Here is a 21,709-nt window from a genome sequence, read left to right as displayed (position 1 = left end):
TTCTCATATGGAGGGATAGGCACTGTTGGCAGAAATAGAGGGACGAGCAGAGAACAAAGATTTCAGCTTTGGGGACACCAATAACAGTCACAGAGCCAAGTTCATGGCATAGATGGTCCTGGAGAAAAGTGCTGGGAGATTTAACTATCCCAGCAAGTGTTTCATCCCATGGGCTGTTCCCCAATCCTCAGCCCTTGCTGGCCAAGCTGCAAGTGAGAAGTAATTTTTCAGACCCTGATCCTTTTTATGGAGACCTAGGTTGTGGTCTGACCCATGTGAAGGGCCATAAATCAATTTTGGGTCATGCTGCTAGTGGATTCATGGACCTGGGGGTGTCAAACTTGAGAGAGTCTTATGGGGAGTAGAGACGCAAAATGTCTTGTTGATAGATGGCTCAAAACACTCTTCTTCACGCCAGGTTTTGTTCTCAGTCACGCTCCAGAAATGTCTGTGCTTTTGAACATGTTGGATACTGTGCTCTTAAACGACAGAGAAATTAAAGAGGATGAATCTGCAGGGCATTTACAGCTAGTGAATACAAGTACTGTGCCTTCCAGTGATATGGCAGAGAGCAGCTCTGAAGGATTTTAGGGCTTTTTTTGCCCCCTCACTTCAGCCCAAAAGAAAAGGGTTTTGTTTCAGAAAACAAAAGAGGAAGAGTAGAGGATGTTGGTGATATGGACACAAAGAGAGGGCAGACGTGGGAGATGTAGGTCCAAGACTTGAGGGAATTTGAACCCCTCTCTCATCTCTGGAAACGTGTTCCCATCACTGTGCTTCAGGTCAGCCCGGGGTCAAATGCTCCTGGTTTTTCTGATGGGGCTGTTACACCTCAGTTAGAGGCAGGCAGGCTGGGAGGGGAGATGCTGTGTTGGCTATGCAAGGCTTAGGGCCATTCCTGCTGCAATGAGCTGATTCCATGACCTCCAGGATATTTCCAGCAGCAAATTTCAAGAGGACCCTTAAGACAGAAGCTGCCTTCCCTGAGTGCATCCTCTTGCAGCTTGGAATGGTTCTGTTACTTAACATACATCCTTCAAGTGCTGATCAAAGAAACCCCTGCAGCAGAGAAATATTATTGATTCCTTATGTAATTCCTCACCTTACTCATGGCCCTCACTGAGCCTACAAAGGCAGCGTGGTCAGGAACGTTACATTGCCAGTGTTTATGTGGGAAAGGTGCTAATTCATCCCTGTGCATGTAAAACACTTTTCTGCCTGAGGAACTGTTAATGTGGGTTGCAGACCCCGAGTGAGGAACTTGCTGCCAAGGACTTGGTGGAAGGAGGGAGAGAGGCAGGGAGCAAAGATTTGCACTAGCTGGTGAGGTCTGGTGTGAATTTCGGAAGCTCAGAGCCAGTTCTGCTTTCTGGTGCCTTTCAGCTGAGCCTGGTTTCAGCTCTGCTGAAGGGAAGTGCTGAAGCTCCTTCGCAGAAGCGCTCTGCGAGCAGCCTGTGCGGATCGGCAGGCGGGGTGACAGGGCTCTTCCAGTTGCCTTAAAAAAACTAATAAATCCTTCTTGTCATGGGCCGTATCTCTAAGGTATGCTAAAGCAGAAGGATGAATAGCTTTTCTAAGTGAACTGGATTTTGTCTCAGGCTCTGTTTGCAGTGTTGGTGCATATAAGGGCACAGTGTACAGCTTTTGTGCAAAAACTTACTACTTTCTTTTGCTGAGAACCAAGAACTCTTTGGTGAAATACCCACGTTCCAGGCTATATTTTTGTAGTCATAGTCATGTTGTCTGTGGCTAAATTGCAGAGGTTTGGCTGCTGCATTTTTTTTTCTGTTGTAGGTGGGATTGTTCATACAGTCTCTGTGCATGTGTGTCTCTAAGCCCTCTCAGGTCAGGCACTTCAAAGTTTGACCTTTGGAAGGCATACTTCTTCTCCAATTTCTGTATTTGTTTCAGTATTATCTCTTCTCCACTGTTACAGAACTAAGTGGTGGTTCCTAATATTTTCCTGAAGAAGAAATGAAAAATCCTATTAAGCAGCAGCCACCTTTCCTCTTAGTTCAGTAACTGGAAGGAGGGAGGTGTCACCAGCAAGTGTAGCCACTGGATATTCTTTCAAAGCAGTACCTTTTTGTCTGGTGCCTTAATTCTTCTTAATGTTTGAGTCAGGAAAAGTTGCCAAAATGTAAATTATGACTAGGATACTTCTCCCTCCCACACAGTACAGATTATTGATAGTGGATATAGCTGGTTCCATAGGTAGTAGCCTTGCAGACGTTCTTACTCTGCTCATTTGTTGAACACACCTCAGCAGTCTCTGTCCATCATCCTGTCTTCTCTCCCTGGAGAACTACAGACATGGGCAATTTTTTGGTAGTATTTACAGTTTGAGGGGGAACACTAGCTAGAAACCAAATATTGCTCAAGTGTGGCTGTGTGAGAGTTTGTATAGAAAGAACGTGATATCTACAATTGCCATGTTATTTTCTTGTTATAACTTATACTGTATTACTCTTGCTCATCACACATGTTGTAGCACTTGCTCTATCTCTGCTAGGGCAGCTGTGAGTTAAATATTTTATCAGAACTAGAAAAATTCTCAAAACCAGGCTACTGTATGGATGCAAGTTGCTATTTGTGGTTGTGTTCTGTTGCTATAAATTCTTTTGATGTTTGTAAGTTTTGCCCCAGCTGGATATACTATTTTTTCTATCCTAGAAACTTCAAGTAAAGAAAAAAAGCAGTGAGAGCAGCAAAGAGATATAGTGAATAAACAAGTTTTGCAATAAAAGGGTATTTTTAGCTGGGTATTTCATATTGTTTCTCCTTGGTCAAACCTCTTCCATGGTTTAAGAGGGTTAGCAATGCAATTTATTCATTTTTCGCCAAGGGAGAGGCTGTATTTAATATGTGCACTCCAGGATACCCTGTTAAAATATTAGGCAATAAAATCCTTGACTGTACAGTAGTTGCAGCTCTAATTTCCCCCAGGTAGTGGAAACTCTGTAATTTATTGTTGTTCAAGTTTGTACGGATTGGCGTGGTTGCGGCAGTGTAAAAAGATCGGCTTTGCTCCAAGTCCGTGTGTTTGTTGGTGTCCCAGCTCCCCTCCCTGAGCAGCATCTCATTCCTAAAACTGCCTCATTCCAGGCTTGCAGATCACACTCCCACAGGGGAGCTCACACTGTTCCCACCTGGGATGTAAATTTTGTAATCCGCTGCATACAAACATCAGTGCCAGCAACCCTGAGGAAGGCACTCCTGGTGTTGAATCTGTAGTGCAAGAACGTGTTTGGTGGCTTCTTATCCATCTAGAGTCTAAAATGCAAAACATTCAGCAAACTGTGTGTTACTAGAGATGATCTCCTCAGTCTGTGCATCAAAATAAGCTGAAAACATAAGAAACAAGCCCTGGGGGAGCCCGTGGAAGTGACTTTCCTCAGCCTGAATATGGAGGGTGACAACATGAATTCCTTCCTTCCTTTCCTTCCTTTTTTCCTTTCCTTCCCTCCCTCCCTCCATGTTGGCCAAGTACGCTCACCCACCCATCACAGGTAATTGGGGATAACTTTTTGGGGATGTGGCAGCTGGAGAACCTCACTTCAGCTTTACTTTTTTAGTCAAGATTGGGGTGTAGGAAGGGGAAAGGCAAAACTTTCCCCTTTGCATTTTTTGTCTTTGGTTGGAAGGAATGATTTTACTTGAGATGGTATTTTACTTTTTTTTTTTAAAGCTAAACCTCTGAGAAGTCATATTGCATCTTCCAAACAAACTGCTGAACTCGACTGCTTTTACCAAACGCATGCAAAATTTTCCCCTCAGGATCCTTAGAGGCCCTGGAGTGCCTGCCTTGCAAAACCTGGGGCGGTGAGCAGAGTGACTCCAGAGTGATTTCCATAGGATACCTTTAGACAGCGTGCTTACGTGTATTTAAAAGTATATTCATACACATTTAACACATCAGGTTCTCTTTTGGTCGGTTACTGCTCACATCAAGCAGAAGGGAAAATAACCAAGGTATCCAAAGAGCTGCTGCCCAGCTGGGAAACTCTGAAAAAAAACCCAGCACAGACAGAAGCAGCTTTTGTCACTGGCTTTCTCCTGCCCCTGAATACACGTGGTTGTCTCTTTGTGATCATTTCAGATGCCTCAGGAACAGTACCCGCACCGGAGCACCATGCAGACCTCGGAAGGACCCCAGGTATACAAAGTGGGGATTTATGGCTGGAGGAAGAGGTGCCTCTATTTCTTTGTGCTGCTCCTAATGATTTTAATCCTGGTGAACCTTGCTATGACCATCTGGATTCTGAAGGTTATGAACTTCACAATTGTAAGTAGGGGTTACCCTGGAAGTTCTGGGGAAGATGAGGGAGGGTGCTGGTCTTTCTTCTGAGCATGACTTCAGATACAGCTTCAATAATGGGGTGTTTCATTGCCATGGACAGTACTTTCATAGAGAGGAACAAATTTACACAGTGATCCTCTCTTTCTGCTGGATATTGCCGAGCTGAGGAATCAGCTCAGCACTGCAAATCATGCTCCTCTTATCTGCTGTATGTGTGCATATACATGTATTTATGGAAGCAATATACACCACCCACCCCAATTTTCAATTATAAAGTGTATTAAAATTAATGACATTGGTTATTTTGAACTTGGATGTGGAATGGGTTTGAGCCTTTCTCTTAGACTTTTGCTGCTTTTCTCCATGACCGAGAAGACAAGAATCTTGATTTTCTTTTTTTCTTTGGGAAAATTCATGCTGTTCCATAATGATGTGGTTCTGGAAGCTTCATGAAATAAAATAAATTTTACAGGGTATCTCCCTGGCTGTGGTACTGAGGTGGAGCATGTCCTTATCCTTGAATTGCTGTGCTTGGTGCACATCAGTCCTGGAGCAGCTCTCCCTTGCTGCACAGATTCCCTGGCCAGGGTTAGCTTTCCACTTCCAGGGCTTGTGAGCATTTATATATGGCACATCCTTGTTTTTCTCTAGATAATTTGACCAGGCAGAGTGCAAATTAATTTATCAGTCACCTGTTCTTCAAAGTACCTTGCCACCTTGTTTGGATGAGATTATTCATTTTAAGATTGTTTGAGTCTTCAGGAGAAACCAAGCTTGAGGCTCTAATCCTGGTTTTACTTCCTGGGGGAGCTGTAAAGCTACGCTTCCCTAGAAAACTTTCAAGGACCTTCCCAGCCAGGCAGCATGTTTGAAGTCTTTTTGGCATTTCTTTCTCTGCTTTGGTCTTGTGCAGTCCCAAACAGCTGTGGCCAGCATTATGTCATTAATGGGCCATGAGAAGTTGAACAAACAATCTCTGGCTTCCTGTACCCAGCAGATAAAATGCTGTGTCAGGGGAATGTGCAGCATTCATTTTCTCTAACCAGGTTGCAGTCAAGGTGTGCAGAAGGTTGCAGTGCATGTGTGCATAGGGAGCGAGCAATTATAAAGCAGTAATCCACAAAAAGCTCCTGTGAGCGGGCAAAGAGTGGCCAAAGTGGAGCAATTAATGCTTAGCCAGGCCAGTTATTTAATCTTGTGAAATTGATGCCATTTTGATATCCTTTTCATGCTGAAGTATGGTCTGTAGATTAATGGAGTTGGGAAATAAGTATTTCCGAGGTGATGGAGGAGTTGTTCATTCATCATGCAGGCAGTGGTGTGGGTATCAACCCGAGAACAAAATGAAAAGATTTCAAATTATGACTTTTCAGGAGCACAGCTGTATTTCTTTCTAGTAACATAACTTCAGTCCCATGCATTTTTGCTAATTGGTGGAGGTCAGTCAGCTCTCTACAGATTGCTTGGGAAGTCAGGTGAACATCTGTTCTCCATCACTGCCCTCTCAAGATGCACTGCATTTTGCAGGCCAGGTGCTGAAGTGCCATCTCCTAGGGATGTGTGCAGAAACCTCCCATTTCCAGCAGCACTAGGACACAGACTGGCTTTTGGGAGCATGCACGGATCTTCAGTTTCTTGTCTGATTCTGTTTCCTTATTTGCCCTCAGATTACTGGGGAATATTCCAGGGTAAAATATATTTGTGTATGGCTTAGTTAATTCATATCTACTAATGCTAGTGGATGATGAACAGCACTGGGTGATAAAAACACAGGTGGTGCTACTGAGTCCTGCAGTGGGAGCAGCTTTATGGTTGTAGGCATGGCCACACTAGTCAGGGTGAGTGTTTCTGGCACAGTCAGTTGGAAATAAATACAAGAACTGGGCATGTGAAGTGTGAGTCCTGCCCCAGTATGCACCCATTCATCTCCTGATCTCCTGCTGCTCCTGCAGCCTCGCCAGCTGCTTTGGATCCTGCTCTGCAATCCCTCCTGCACCATTCCCTGAGGCTGAGAAAACCACTTGGCTAAGTGAGTTTTCAGAGGCAGACTTTTATCTCTAAGTAACAAATGTAGGAAATTATCAAATGAGCAGATGCAAAGATGGAAAAATCTTTAATTTGTTCCTGTTCTGATAAGAGGAGCTGAGTCCTTCTGGTGCAGAGGAGTGATCTGAGTAGTCAGTAAGCAATTGCTGCTACTTAACGGGTCTGAGTTACCCCAGTGTTTGCAGAGCAGAAAGGAGGGGAAGGTTTGTGTTTCTGTTCTTCTGGAAAATGTAGTATTTCTAGCATCTTCCCACCCCTGAGCTCTCCTTCCAGAACCTGAGTCTGTTCAACTCCACAGAACAGTCCTGGCACTTACCAGAATTTAATGATGCTCATTATAGTCAATAAGTGCTCACAGTGTTTTAATGAGCGCAGCAAACCTGCTCAAGAAAATTCAGGGGTGTTTTAAATGCTGATAGTGGAGAGTGGAGAAGGGGGAAGGAGATGAGGCAAGACAATCTCAGGAGGAAAAACCACCTCCTCATGCTTGCTGTAGCAGTATCCATGCACTCCACTTCCTTGTGTAGCCCTGACCTCCTTCCTCTGCCCTCTGCCAGCCCTCCTGGCTGGTGCTCCAGGGGACAACTCCCATGAAATCTAGCCATAAGCTTCCAATCAGGCTTTTAACAAACCAGCATGGCTAATTTATTCTAGGTTTTGCTTTTATTTTAGTGTTCAAGGCTTAAACAAGTGTATGTGTGGCTATTGCCTCTTACACAGGGCTGTCACAGCAGTGTCACACCTGTGTGGGGACAGCTGGTCACTGTCTGCTCTGTCCTCTGGCACAATCATTCATTTCCCATGTACTGCTTGATATTGATTTGTTTTAAATGCCTTTATCCAGCACAGGCTGTGTGAAAAACAGGCCTAGAGGGGACCTCAAATGTCATCTGCCTGTCCCACAGCTGGCTCCCACAGCCAGGTCCATTTGCTGTGCTCATTTACATCAGGGCTGAGCTGCTCTGGGGCTGCAGGAAGCTCTGGCCAGGCTGCTGCCTCTGAACCATGCTTGGATTTTTAAGCCAAACCATAGAATGAATCTGGACCAAAGCCACCAATTTGGTTGAAACCCAAATATGCCCTGAAGGTGGCCTAACCTAATTGAGGTAGAAACCACCATCCAGCTCTCAACTTTCTGATGATGTATGGATACAGGGTTCCCTGCTTCGCTCAGATCTTGGACAAGCCTGGCAGTGAGTCTGTGGTTTGCACGTACTGGGCTTGGGGAAGTGATGTTAATGCCTGTGGGCTGTGTGTGTGACTGGAGCACTCAGTCTGCAGGTCCCACGGCTGCATCAGCGTGGCACAGGGCTCAGCCTGCAGCTGGGGAAAGCTGCAGCTGTGGTGTGCCCAACCTCCAGCTGTGGCAGGCTAAACCTCCAGCTGCACAGAGCTTGGCTGAGGTGGGCACAGCCCCTGCATGGGCTCCTAGGTCTAAACTTAATTATAAATGGAATGAGAGCTCTTAACAACCTTCCTCTTTCTGGTTCACCTCCATCACCACGCAGTGATGCAGCTCTTCAGCAGCAGCATTGCCCATGACTGTGCATATTAGCACATGCAGATTTTATGCTGCACGCCAGTGATGTGCTGGGGGTCTCTATTTCACCTATTACCAGCGAGCTTAAAACGTTTTTCAAAAAGCTTCCTGTTGTATTAGTTTCTGAATATTACAGGAAAAGATGTGCTTACATAAACACAGCAAACCAATATCCTTATTTTAAGCAGTCCGAAGCTAGAGAGCTCTGATAATGGGCAATGACAGTGCATTGACCTGTTCCCACAGGGGTAGCACACAATGCCTGGTGTTTTAAATGGTGTTAGGAGTCTGAAGCACTATCCATTAGTACCCCTTTAGAGTCTGTTAGGCAGCAGGCAGAGCTTTAAACAGGGGAGATGAGAACTGTGTCCTGTTGTGGCTTCCTTTAAATGTCAAACACCCACCTACTTCTCTGCCCATCAAACTATTTAGGGCCTTTTACTTTTCATTTGCTCTTCCCTGGTGTTTCTATCCACAGCTCCTTTTTGCTTGTTATGGATTGTATTTTTGGGGGGCAGGAGCTGTTTGCATATGTAGTCTTACATCCTGGCAGGTTGTACTAGACTTTAAACTCTAATAAAGAGAAAATAATAATATTTTCCCACAATCAGTCTGCAGAGCTTGAAATTCCTGGAGACCTGTCTTCCGAGAATCATCCAAAGTAAAGGCTTCAGATTAGTTTTGTAAAAAAAATATTCTGCAACTTGGAATTCAGGGGTGCTTCCATAAGCCAAACTTAACCTGTTCCTCCAGGCTGGGAGAGCACCATCCCTGCAGATAGTTACAGATGTGCAGCTGTGGTACGTAGGCACGGGGTTTAGGGTGGACTTGGCAGTGCTGGGTTGGCCTCAATGATCTTAGAGGTCTTTTCTGACCTCAGTAATTCCGTGACTGCGTGTGCTGCTTCCAGACCTGTGCTGGCTGCTTGTGCCATCTGTGTGTGCACCTCCAAGGGGATGCAGTGTGGGAATGGGCACTGACCCCCCTCCCTCCACCCTCTGTGGGGTACAGAGAGGGACATCTTCCCCTCCTGGCCCAGTCAGGCTCAGCTGGGGCGTCCCTGACCACAGCACGTGCCACCTCTGGGTTCTCCTCCCATAACCCCACGAGGTTTGCACCCTTTAGCATGAAGTTCAGCCATATTTTATTATTTTAATTGAACAGGAACAAATTACTTCAATTGTTCATTTTTTCCCCTTTTTTTTGCCTCAGGCTGCATTCATACCTGAAGGGGTCTGGTTTATCAACTTTGAATGAAATGTTGGCAATTTAGAGAGATAAAATGCTGCTGTGGATGGCACAAATGCTAAATATCATTATTATCTTGCTTTCTTTATTAAAAGTTGCTAGGAAAAATGAGCTTTTAAAATTTGGTTATGGACAGTTATTTCCAATACAATTACTCCCTCTTGTGTGTAAACTACCTGCCACATTTCAATTACAGGAAAACCGTGGGGTAATAACACAGCAGTAAAGATGGATTAGAGTTAGGAAAGCTCATTGCCCTAGCTGGCAGGATTCTTCTATTAATGATTTAAAGGAATAGATTTTGTTCTATTTTTTTTTTTTTTTTTTTTTAAATCAGAGATTGGCCCAGAAGAAAATAACTGTGCTGTTTATGTTCCCTTTTCGTGATTTCTCTGGGGTCTCCTTTAGGTGCAATGGTAAGGCCAGCATGGGAAGGAACTCTGATCAGCTTTTCAGCTTCTGCTTTGTGGTGCAGCTGTAATCAGTCAGCTAAAATTGGCTGGAGTTAGAATTAATATTACTACATCCTTATTAAGGAAAGAGTGAAGTTCTTCTTCTCTCCCTCTCCCCCTTGCACACGCAGGCATTACAGAATTGTGTGCTTTCCCATCCTAATTCATGTTGCTCTTTCTGCAGAACAAGTAATTGTTCTGAGACTGCCTGCACGACCCAAGAGCTTTGTGCATTTCCCTCCTTTCCTCATTCTCATGGACTGCATCTTCTGATATAAAGATGTTAATCTTGTGGTGGCCTGACAACACCAGCAGTGCTGTGAGTGATTGTACTATTAAGTGAAGAAGGTCCTGTGGGTGAAATCCTTCCTGGCTGGAATTTAGCAGGAATCTTGGCACTGACATCAGTGGATCAAGCTCTTCCCCAGAATGCTTTTTATTTGCAGTTTTCTTTATAGCAACTTCTAATTTCTTTCCTTTAGGTTGAGGATAAAATGAGCTATACTTTTACTCTTTTTTAGAGATCCGAATTTCATTCCTGGAGGGTTTCTGTTTCTGCATGAAAAGCAACTGGGGTTACTTACCTTTTTTAAAGATACATATAGTACTTTTTGCCTTCACTCATTTGGAGTTTAGAATAATATAGTCAGTTTAAATAGGATATTGTGTGAAGCTATTGAAAGTTTGACCCCTTCATTGCTGCATCCTCCAGGGCTTCAATGATTTGGTAGTGGTGACTTGTTGAGTTAAAGTGCACCAGTTTCTTCTAGTGTTACACCTTTGAAACAGCAGTCTCTCATAATATTTCACTTTTATTATCCTAATAACCACATTTTCTCAGCCAGTACAAGCACATAAGGCTTTCTTCATCCTTGTTACTGAAAAGTGATGAAAGGGACCCATATTTTTACCTCTCTGTCTCTGCTCTCTGCTGAACCATTGAGTTTTTAGAGGCCTGCCATGGCATTGGATATGCTGACAGATCATGCTGTCGGAGCAAAAGGAGCAGTGAAATAGTAAGTCTCCTACTCGTGCCACACTGCATGTGCTGCACTGCAATCACCTAGGTAACTCTTTGGGTTTTTTCTTTGACAATTGCTCAAGGCAGTCTGTGATATACAGAGTATTAAGATAGTAGATGGCCCTTTCCCCTCAAATATTTTGTGTTGGGTTTCACAAGGAACTGAGGTTTGTGTGCCTGTGCTTCCGTCGTGATGGACAGGATTCCAGCTCTCAGTTCTCAGATGTTTCCGAGCCACTGCTCATACTCAAGTCATCTGAACAGAACTGTGCATACAGGAGAAACAAATATCTCAAACATATTTAGTTACTGCATTTTTCAGAGGCAGAACAAAGAAGTCTTATTTATTGGTGTCTCTATTGTGAAAGAAGCTGCTGCATAAATTCTGTACTTACTACTTGCCAGGAGTCAAAGATGTTATAAATGTCCCCACAGCAGAGAAACGTTTTTATTGGTGCTGTTTTCCTACTGGACACCAGGGAATTTAGCCCTGACATCCAGATACTCTGGGACACATCCCTTAGTACTTCTGATTGGGAGGAAACTGAGCGATACCCTGCAGTTCAGTGCACGTGTGCAGGCAAGCCATCATCTGCCAGACTTGCTGTATGGGCCATGCTGAGAGTCAATAACTGGTCTTGTGCATATTCACAGCAGGAAAATACCTGATTGCATTAAAAATACATCATGGCTTTGTTTGATGTCTCCAAGAACAGAGGGAAACAAATGGATGGGGAGGGGAGGGGAGGAGAGTGGCAGGGATTTGGGCGGGTTGCAATGGGAGGTTGATCACTTGGTTTCTGGAATAACCCTTCATTTCCAGGCATTTCTGCTGGTGCCCTGCTGTGGGGGTCCCTGCTGTGATGGGGGGAGCACATGGGAAGGGTTAACAGCCCAGGAGGAGCTGCTCAGTGTGAGATGGAACAGCAAGGAAGGCTCGGGTGGGCTGTGCAGGAGGTGAGTCATAAACTCTTGATCCCAGATCCTCCCTCCTGCCACCTCCCTGCAGAGGAGATTGTTCTCAGCTTCTCTTTCATCTGAAGAAATAAGATATTTCATATTAGCATTCATCTCAGTGCCAACAAAAGATCTTCAGGCTAGCAGTTCTGAAGCAGAGAGAGATTTGTGTCTTAGAGAACATGTAAAAGGTATATTATAAATGTGTGGAAGAACAAAAACAAGCTCGCTGCTAAAATGTCGATAATCGGTTAGTTCTCTGAATAGCTTACAACCTGATCCTTCCCCATATTCTCACAGTGCAGGAGGAGAAATGATTTAATTTGGGAATACACACAGAAATGACGTGCCATGCTGAGCCATAGAGTCAGTTTGCTACTGCTGCTTCTCTTCTTCCTTGAGCTCTTTTTTTTTTCTCTTTCTAAGCTTCCCAACATCCCTCCTGAACTCTCTGCACAGCAGAGAGCAGTGGCCTTCCAGGCTTTCAAAACCCAGCAGCCACTGCTGGAACAAAACCACAATTCCTCTGAAGCACCTGTTCTGCATGGTTGCCTTCAGGCTGAGGTGCTGCTTGGAGCAGCCTCCATGCCTCCTTCCTCTTATCCTGCAACTGCAAAGCCATCAGCTTTTCAAAAAGTGTTTCTTGGCGTTCTGAGCCCCTGCTGTTGGAGCATAATCCATGGAAAGGGAAGGGAGGTGGCTTTCTCTTAGAACCTTAAATGGCTGAGGAAAGTGTGAAATACTGAGGAGCAGAAATCTTCCTGTGCTTTGGGTGAAGCCGGGTCCTGCCTGTTCAGTGGGATGAGCTCATGTTTAGCAAAACAAAAAATAAAAGAGAAGTGCCCTGTTCTTCCCACAGTTGGGCATTTACTTTATTTGCCTTCTGCAAGTGTCTTGTGCTGTGATGACTGAGGGGTTTGAGGCCAGAACTACAGCCCTGTGTCATGCAGAGTCTGTCTCTTCCCTCCTGCAGGGCAGGGAGAATATTATCCCTGTATTAGCTCCTCTCCACTCCCATGCCTCATTTGATGGATGCACTTAAAATACGTGCTGCCATTTCCTGTGCCTGTTCTTCCAGAGCTCTGCAGTGGAGATGGGCTTGAATATATCACTCGAATTCATCATAACTTGAGTTTTAGTTCTGGCCATTTCCACTTCAATTGCATCTTCCCCTTTACCTGTCCTGCCTCCGCTGCCATGGCCACCGGCAAGATGGACTGAGGTAATTATTTGTATTTAGGCCTGTTTCTGAGGGACTACACTCCGGTGCACTTGCATGAAGAACAGCCTGTTAGCACTGAAATGATGAGGTTTGCAGCCAGACTTCGAGAAGAGGAATAGATTCACTCAGGTAATTCAGCCTTAACCTCTTGAGTTCTCATTACTTTGCGTCCACCCAGTGCTGCTGCTGCCCACCTCTTCCCTTTTTAAATGAGATCCAGTAAGTAACAGAGAAATTACGGCAATTTGCTATATGAAATTTGTGATTATTTGCATTTAATTAAAGGCTTCTCTTGGGAAAATGAAGGGCAGCTTAACCTCAGAGAAGCCTCTACATCTCCAGTAATTACTTCTAATTGAAGCGTTTTGAGTTTCCGTCCCACCACGAGAAATGGAAGGAAAAAAAACCCCTCAAACCTGAGAAGTTCACTCCCACACATAGGGTCCCTGAAAATTATTTTATCCTTGTGCAATTAGTGTGACTGAGAGTCCTCACAAATGATTCTTTAGTGTGGGTTAACCAGCTAAAATTAAAGTTTCATTACTCAAAGGCTGGTTTGTGGCGTGCTTGTGAGAAATCCGAGGTACAGCCCATATTCCTGAGCTGCAGTGCTCACAGGCACAGATGCAGGGGTGCAGGTGCACAACTTTTGCCTAAGTGCTCCTGGTGGTTTCTGGTTTTGTACAGGTTTCTTTGGCTTCCAGTGGTATTTTGCTTATTGTTGGCTAAGCCTTTTTGGCTCAGTGTGTCCTGTGAAACACGGGAGAGGGGTTTACTCAGCTGGAGGTGCACAGAGCTGATCAGCAGGAAAGCTTTTGGGGTTGGGAACATCTTGGACGTTTCCCTGCGTCTCCACCTTCTGATGCTGCAAAAAGTGTATCCTTCTCAGGCCAGCTCCATTCCCTGGCCATCCTGGCACACAGAGTGTGTTCCTAGAGCAGGGGTGGCATTTTATAAAGCACCCATCCCTGGCAGAGGCGTTTGGAACCAGCCCTGCTCTGCCTAGGGGCTGCAGTGCCCAGGTCAGTGGTATTGGGGGCTGTGAGGGTCCCATGTCTGGGGACAGGAGCATGTCACCTCATGAGAAAGACACCACCTCCACTCAAGGAGCACTTCCATTACACAAATTCTGCCCAATTACAGCTATCAGCATTTCTGTGCAGGTTCTGGCAGTGACATCTCTGCTTGGATCCTTTGGTGCTGTTAAATCCTTCCTTGTGTTGTGGATCTGGAAACAGGCATGGCATAAATAGAAGTTTGTATGTTGTAGAAGCAGACATGGCCATTTTCTGCTGTTTATTCTTTTCACTGAAGACACCAAAGTTGAGAAACATGAAAGTGTTGTGCTTTCCTGTGTTCTCACCTTGTTCATTAATGCCTGGTATCACACAAGTCAGCAGGAATGTGCATCTGATTTCTGCTTGTTATTGTCCCTAAGGTTCTCTTTAATTTACGCTGAAACACATAAAATCTCTAGATGGACTGAAATCTTTGAGAGTGACTCTGAGATGGCTACGGGTGAATTGTCAGAAATGGGTGCATCATTGTTTGTCTTTTTTTTTTTGAAGTTGCAGCTGCAGATAAACACATGAAAACCTTTGTGACCTGCCTCTGTTAACTTCTTAGCAAGCATACATACTTGGAAAAGTGCATACTTGGAAAAGTGCACCTCTTCCTTTTAAGAATAAGAAAAAAAAATGTTTTAATTCTTTATGCAGAGTCCTGAAGTACTTGTATTTCGTGTAGGTGCAAGTCATATAGAAGTGTGTAGGTGCTGATTTTGATTCACATTATTTCATAGGGTGGTATTGTTTCTGACAACAAATATTAATCTTTCAAAACAAGACATTAGAGAATTTTCTTCTAGAAACGAGGAAATCAAATGCCTTTTATGGTCTTAATTTTCTCTGTGTAGTAGAAAGGGAACTCCTGCTAGTTACGTATTTATGCACCAAACCACTTCTGAATCAAACACTTATGTACAGGGAGATATCACCAGCAGAGACTGATGGAAAGCTTGCAGCAAAGCCTTGAGCCTTGTGAAGGGGAGGAAATTCAGCCTGAGCAGCTGATGGCTGAGTTGTGGAAATTCTGGGTGGATTTACAGCAAACTGCTTTGTCTAGAAGGGGGAGCAATTCAGTTCACCAGCAGGTAGAGATTGAAAGGCAAATTTCATCTTTATTTGAAGTTTCCCATTGACCAAAGATGTTTGTCATTGTTAGTATTATAAAGGATTCAGCCTTGTGCATTGGCCAGGAAGCAGGCTGGATGTTAGAAAGCTGATGTGTGTAATTCCTCTCTTCTTCCCTGTGGAGCTACGTTTACTGCCATTACACCTTCTTTCGATTAGGAGGCTTTTGTGCAGAACAGTTTGCCTTGTCAGTCCTTTTTATATTGAGCTGAGAATGAGGAGCTTTTACATATTCAGGGCTAAAATAAAAATTCTCCGTACGGGAAGGCTGAGGGCGGTGAAGACCCTGTTGTTCTTGCCATGTCAGGAGCTGGGGCGCCCTCAGCTCTCTTCCCACAGGAGCACCACTGTGGCCACTTTCCATCCTCCCAGCTGCCAGCCAGGGCAGCTCAGAACAAATTTGCAGTCGCCAAAATGGCACTGAGAGATTTCCCTACAGGAGCAGTGTGCACAAGGGAAGGGCTTTCAACTTGAGGGCAGAAATCTGTGCTGTAGGTGGGGTCAGGACGGTAGTTAATTCCAGTTTTGCCTGTAAATTGTGCTGAACAGACATGGAGTGGCCAGTCAGTTGTTGCATGACTCAATTCTCCTCTTACAGGGATGTAAATGGGTGGCATTAATTTGGGGTTGCAGTTACAAGTGAGGGAAGAACAGACTGGCAGCATAGAGCTCCAGAGGGTGACTACAAAGGACATTTAAAAGGGATTTAAACTTTGAAATATGGACAGTATCTGGGCAGTTGCAAAGAAGAGTCTGTCCTGGTTTGGAGGTTTTTTGGAGTTATTTTCCCCCCCCATAGGCAACAGAGGAGACTATTGCTTTGGGTTGGTAATAATCTGCAGGGTGACGTGTTAAATGGGTTTCACTCACCTGCAAAGTTTGCCAGTTTAAAAGAAATACATAGATCCTGTGAGGATTTATGCAGCACAGAACACATACAAGGACCCAAGAGAGCTCTGCAGACAGGAATAGCTATAAAAAAAAAAAAAAAAAACAAAACAAAAACAAAACAGATCCATGCTCTGAAGTCTTGCAGTAACGGGCTTCCAGTTTTGGAAGCATGGCATAAGAACCTGGAAACAGTGGACAATTACATCCCTGTAAAGGAGAGTAAACTAATCAGTTGTGCTCATTTCTCTTTCCTTTTCTTCTCTGCATGTTTTCCTGTTCTTGAAATGAATCCATCCAGTAAGAAATGTGCAGTAAAATGGCTGGACTCTCTGCTCAGTCACAGTTCTCCCTGATGCTCATGTTGGAGGCGCTGGCTCAAGTGCTCACTGAGAGATGATGAGATCCATGGTGGGGAAATGACCACCATCCATCCAAAATGTTTGCAGCAGCAGCACTGGGAAGGGAATACACTGGTGCAATCTGCAGCTCTTGTTTCTGTTTTAAAGGTCTCTAATGAGCCGTGTGTGCACTGCATTTCACCCTGGGAAATCCCACTGAAATCTGGCACTCGCGTTTCATTTCTTACGCTGCTATATTTAGGGCAGAAAGCAGATCTCCCAGCGTGGCTCCTTCTGGCTTCTAGAAACCCTGCAAAGTGTCTTAGTAATATACACTAATTGCTTACCAAAGCTGCCAGCTCCCTGTGAAAATCCTTTCAAAAGATAGAAGTGGAAGCAGAGCAGCTTCCTGCGCTTCCTGCAGGCACGTGGCAGCAGCCAGTTGTCGTGTCTGTGCCTTGGGATGAGGGACAGATGGCCTTGATGGATGTGATGTTGTCTTCATTACTGGGGGGTCACACTCAAACACTGTTTTTCTGCCCCTCCATTTTTATTCTGTGGATGAGGGGTCCAATCACAGGAGTCTCCATTAGGTTTTAATGAGCGAATTTGATATTTTTTTAAACCTGCAGTCAGTGGCAGTCTCAGAGTGTGCATATTCCCTTCCTCTGATGTATTTATTTTTAATAAGTTCCTATCTTTCTTGACCTTAGTTCCACTAAAAGTCATTCAGAGCCATGCCAAGTCAGACATTTAACATCTTGGTATAATCAGAGGAATGGACCTCTCTGTTCAATGCAATCTTTTTGCTGTGCTGAAGCCTGCCAGCCCAGCTGTACCCAGAATTCTGCAGCTGAAGTGAGAGGATGCTCCATGCCTTGTGTTAAAGAAATCTGGTGCCTTGCATATTTTTTAATTGTGGGTAGGAGGGAAAAGCAGTACATGTCAGTGTTAGCAGTGTAAGGTGAGAATATGGTATTTTTATATTCTGGTATTTAGAGAAATATTTCAGGTATTTCATATCCTTTCCATACTTGTCTATATAGGGGAAAAAAAAAATCTTTAAAACTTAAGAGTAATGGAGTGACTACAGTTTGGTAGAATTGACATTCAAAATGTACCAAATTAAGCAGAGAACATGTCCATCCCAGCAGCTTTCTGTTATCTTTCACCGTCCTTTGATAGGGATATAATTTTCTGTAATCACTCAGAAAGATGGTTGGATATTTTTTCTATTAAATTCTGAAGGACTTAAACCTTTTCTGGCTTACCTTTGCTATTTTTCATGTTTATATACAACAGTATAATGCATCAGCATTTTTATACGTTTCCCATATAAAAATGAGCCATGTTTATAGAGGCTGTCAGACTTTCTATTCCACAGAATAACTGGAGCATCACTGTAAGTTGACACCAGCCTAAAAATCACATATAGTTGCTGAAATGTCTTATTTTATGGCCCTGTTGCTGTTTAATAGCTAAGCTGTGCCCTTTCCTTAATTTACCGTCGCCATCCAGGAGTGCTCTGGTGTCGGGGGATGCTCTGCACAGGTTCCAGGGTAGCTCTGCTGCTTTTGTGCCTTTCCTGATCAGCAAAGCTGCCTGTTGGGTGAGGAGCTGCCCAAGCTGTGATAATTAACTGGTGAGGTAAACCACTCTCCACTGCTTTAACCTTCTTTCAGCAGGTTTCTCCTACCAGGCGCTGGAATATAAAATGATTACTTTTTTTTCTCTCTCTCTCTCTCCTGAGTATTTAGCCTCAGGAGATTTTGGATAGGTTTTGGCTATTACAGACACAGTAAATGCCTAGCTGGAAGCTCTCTGGTATTCATAACCTTAAGGTATTTAGGAAATCATAAAACCTGAATGGATTTTTTCTTTTTTCTTTATTATTTTTTAGGAGTATAGCTCCAAGAGCACTGCTTGCCTTCCAGGTAAATTCCATTCAGGATGATAAATTATGGCTGAACTGAACCAAAATGTTCCTAATGGCCCTAGTCAAAAGGCCTATTACAGGATGTCTAACTCACTTAAATTCCTTTTGGCTTTAAATTGTTAATGATTAGGTGTTTAGGGCTAAAGTGATATGCACTTAAAGGGCACTTTGCTTTAAGGTTAGCCAAACTGAGCACCTCAAGTGAGGGACACAGATTCACTTGAGTGACCTTCAGGCAGAGAAATCAGGATGTTGTCTCTACAGGTGGGTAATTTTGTGGGAATATTTGCAGGCAAGTTTGTGGAAAAGGAAGCAGAAGAACATTCTGGAGCAGGGAGGAACAGCAGCTCTGGCCGGCCCTTGTGGTTTTTATATCGCGCTTTTGACATTGCAAAGAGAAAGTTTATTTTTCTTTGGTTGTGACATTTGGAGAAGTAAACATTTGATGATGTCAGAGGTGTTTTCCCAAAGGAGCAGCTGGTCACTTGTGAGGCACCAGTCCTGTGCTGGCTCGTGCAGTAACTTGGGTTTGTGTGGCTTTGCAGCAATGAAGGTGCCAAACCTGTCTGGTAATCACAAAGGTTCGGACTCCTGTCCAGTCCTGTGCTGCTGGCCAGTGAGCAGTGCCACATGTTTGTCTGAAAGGATGTGCAGTTATGTTGTAGAAACCCCTTCAGCATTGTCAGCTTTAGGAACTTCTCAATTTCGTAGATTTTTAATGTCTCCTGACAGTGAATCACAGAAAATTCCAAGCCACTTCACACAGGCACTTACGGGACCTGGGTACTCACAGCAGCCTTGCTCACATGGATTTTCATCTTCAGTCTGGCTTTTTTTAATTCATGGATGAGTTTCTTGGAATTGAGTTTTGCCTCCTAAGCCTGTTCCATGAGTGTTATCAGCACACAGATCCAGCAGTTGCACACGCTGCCTTCTGCTCAGGCAAAATCAGAGGTGACCTGAAGATCTAGTCCCTGGATCAGACTCACACTCACCTTCCTTTACCCAGGGCTTTGGTTCAGGGCCAGCACCCAGCACATGCAGGAAAAAAAAAAGCCAAGCAGAAGCACCAGGACTGGCCCCCTAATAAAGCATATGTCCATGCACGGTTGGCTTGCAGAAAAAGCTGAAAGCGTGTTTTCCAAAATATCCACATTGCTCCTCGGGCTGCACAGTCAGCCTGCAGGCAGCTAGGACCATAACACTGCCATCTTCTGACATTTTTATTGCAGAATAAAGGATGAATTCTTTATAAATTTCAAAATACCCATTTTTCTTTGGTTTTTTTTTTCCCCTCTTGGTGATGCAGCTCCCCACTGGGGAGTTTAAGCAAACATTGTTCCCAGCTTGTTTGGGATGCTGTTAATGGGAATTCCTGGCCCAGTGCATTGCAGACGTCTGGCTCCTCCAGAATGTTTCTATTCCCCGCTGTGTCGCTTCCTCTCTGATATCTGACGAGTCAGCAGGTCTTTAATTGCTGTTCCTCTTAGCAGGGAGTTCCTCTCTCGCTCAATACATTAAATATTTGATTGCCCCAGGTCTCCAGACCGAGCAGGGCACACAGGGGGATTTACAGCTCCCCAGGCAAAGCCTTTGCCCTTCCAGGCAGTGAGTTTGGCAGCTCAGCCCCAGGCCATGCCCGGGAAGCCTCGCCTGGAGCCCGGGGGGACCACGGGCATCTGAGCAGGCCAGGTGGTTTGGGATGCTGGGAGGCATTTTGGGATGGCAGCAGCTGTGCTCAGTGAGGCTTGCTGCATGAGAGTCTGCACATCACCAGCGAGGCCCCTGCATGGCCAGGGGGTGAGTGTGGCCACGTGTCCTGCGGCTCCCAGAACTCCTTTTTTGCTCTTCTTTTAAAAGGAGCAATGCAGAGATGCCCTCTGGGATACTCCTGCGCTTGGTGGGTTGTGGAGTGTGCCTTCTGGGACTCAGTGAGATGGGCTGTTAGAGCAGTAAAATTATCTTCTGGTGACTTTCTTGGATATTATGCATGCATTTCATACTCAAGTGAGCTGAAATAAGGACACTTCCAATGGTGTTTTCTGGGTGTTTGAGATGAATGCACTGTGTAGGGACAATCTCTGTGCCTTGCAGAGGGATGCCTGGCTTCCAGGTGGGGCTGGGTTTTCAGCCTCGCAGGAGGATCCTTGGGAGGGGAAATCCAATCCAGCATTCACAAGCAGGCAGTACATGCTCAAAAATCTGGGATTTGCTGGTGGCTGCTGCCTCTCTCCCGTTCTGGGGAGGAATCTCTGCACACGATGCGCTGTGGGAAAGCAGCAACAGTCCTGAGGATTGTCAGCAGTGTGGGCTTGAGACAGGAGCTGCAGTGCAGTCTGTGGAGGAGAGTACCCCAAATGTTCCTCTCTGCAGCTGCCTTTGGGTTCACTGTTGCTCTGAAGTCTCAGTGCCTCCGTGTTTCTAGTGGGGTGTGGAGTTGTGTTGGGAGTAGAACATGAAGGAGCGCTGAGAAATGCAGACAGCAGCGTGCACTTCACACACACATCCCATCTCTTCATCCCTGGTGGGTAGCACTGGAGGGAAGAAAGACCTTGGTGGGGGTAATGGGGGAAGGAAGAGCCCTACAGCCTCAGTTTGTTAATCCTATCAGCCTGGTCTTAATGTAAGAGAAGCTGCTGCAGTGCACATGCTCAAGCAATGGCTTGCAAAAAGTCACCCAAGTTTCTCTCCCACTGAGTGAAAGAGAAGCAGTCTCACTCCCACTGAAATGAAATAAATGTAGCTGCTATTAGAGCAGAGCAGTGAGCACCAGAACTATCATTTTATAGAGCAGATCTTTTAAACAGACCTTCAGATTAAGAAAAATTGGTGCAGAATAAAATTCTGTCCTGAAGCGAAGTCGGCAGTGCTGCAGCAGTGAGACAGAAGAACCCTATGAATACTTAAGTGGTGTTTTCCCACATTATTCAAAGTGCCCACTTGCTGAGCAAGTGGAGCAGAAAGTTCTGGGCAGATGAGGAATGGGGAGAGGACAGTCCATCCACACGGAGCCTTGACTTCTGCCAGGCTGTTAATATCAGGGATGTCTGTAACCTTCCAGTCAAGCAGGGGAGAATAACTCATCAGCAGTCAGGTTCAATCCAGCTAACACTTCCAAGATTAAATGCTTACTTGCAGACTAGATGCAATCCCCAATTTTACAGTGAACCCTTCCTGTCCTTACAGTTTGCAGTGTTCAGGCTGCTGCAGGTTTCGAGCTGTGGTGCTGCATGTGAGGAGAGAGCTGGCAAGAAACTGCTCTGAGCAGAAAATTCCTGCTGTGGTGCCTGGTGAGAACCATGCTGTGCCCAGTACCTGGATTCCACAGGTGCCCTCCAGGTGAGACAGCTGCCCCTGTGGCCCTTCAGGCACATCCAGCTCTCCAGGAGCTCAATCCCAGTGGTTCTGCCAGGGTGTGGAGTGTGACTGAACAACCTTCAGGGATGAGGCTGGCCACTGTGGCCCTGTGGCACTGCAAGGCTTTCTTTTTGAAGGATGCCACTTAGAGGTTCTCCCAATATCTTCATTAATGGAAACCAGTTGATGGTCCAACCCTGTAGTAGAGC

At 45.0% G+C, this 21,709-nt stretch overlaps 1 protein-coding gene across 10 annotated transcripts in view; it reads left to right on the top strand.

The window, feature by feature from the left end:
* Nucleotides 1-21,709, top strand: part of SGCD (sarcoglycan delta) — a 497,197-nt gene that overhangs the window by 364,330 nt on the left and 111,158 nt on the right. For 8 of the 10 annotated variants that reach the window (XM_058422456.1, XM_040078046.2, XM_058422457.1 and 5 more), the window contains one exon: nt 4,100-4,285. In XM_058422456.1, coding sequence (XP_058278439.1) covers nt 4,100-4,285 — 186 coding nt within the window. The remainder of the gene's footprint in view (nt 1-4,099; nt 4,286-21,709) is intronic. The other 2 variants (XM_058422461.1, XM_040078050.2) reach the window with 1 other exon arrangement.

The sequence above is a fragment of the Hirundo rustica genome, chromosome 14 (assembly GCF_015227805.2).
Source record: "Hirundo rustica isolate bHirRus1 chromosome 14, bHirRus1.pri.v3, whole genome shotgun sequence".
NCBI classification, from domain to species: domain Eukaryota; kingdom Metazoa; phylum Chordata; class Aves; order Passeriformes; family Hirundinidae; genus Hirundo; species Hirundo rustica.
This window is presented reverse-complemented; position numbering and strand designations above follow the sequence as displayed.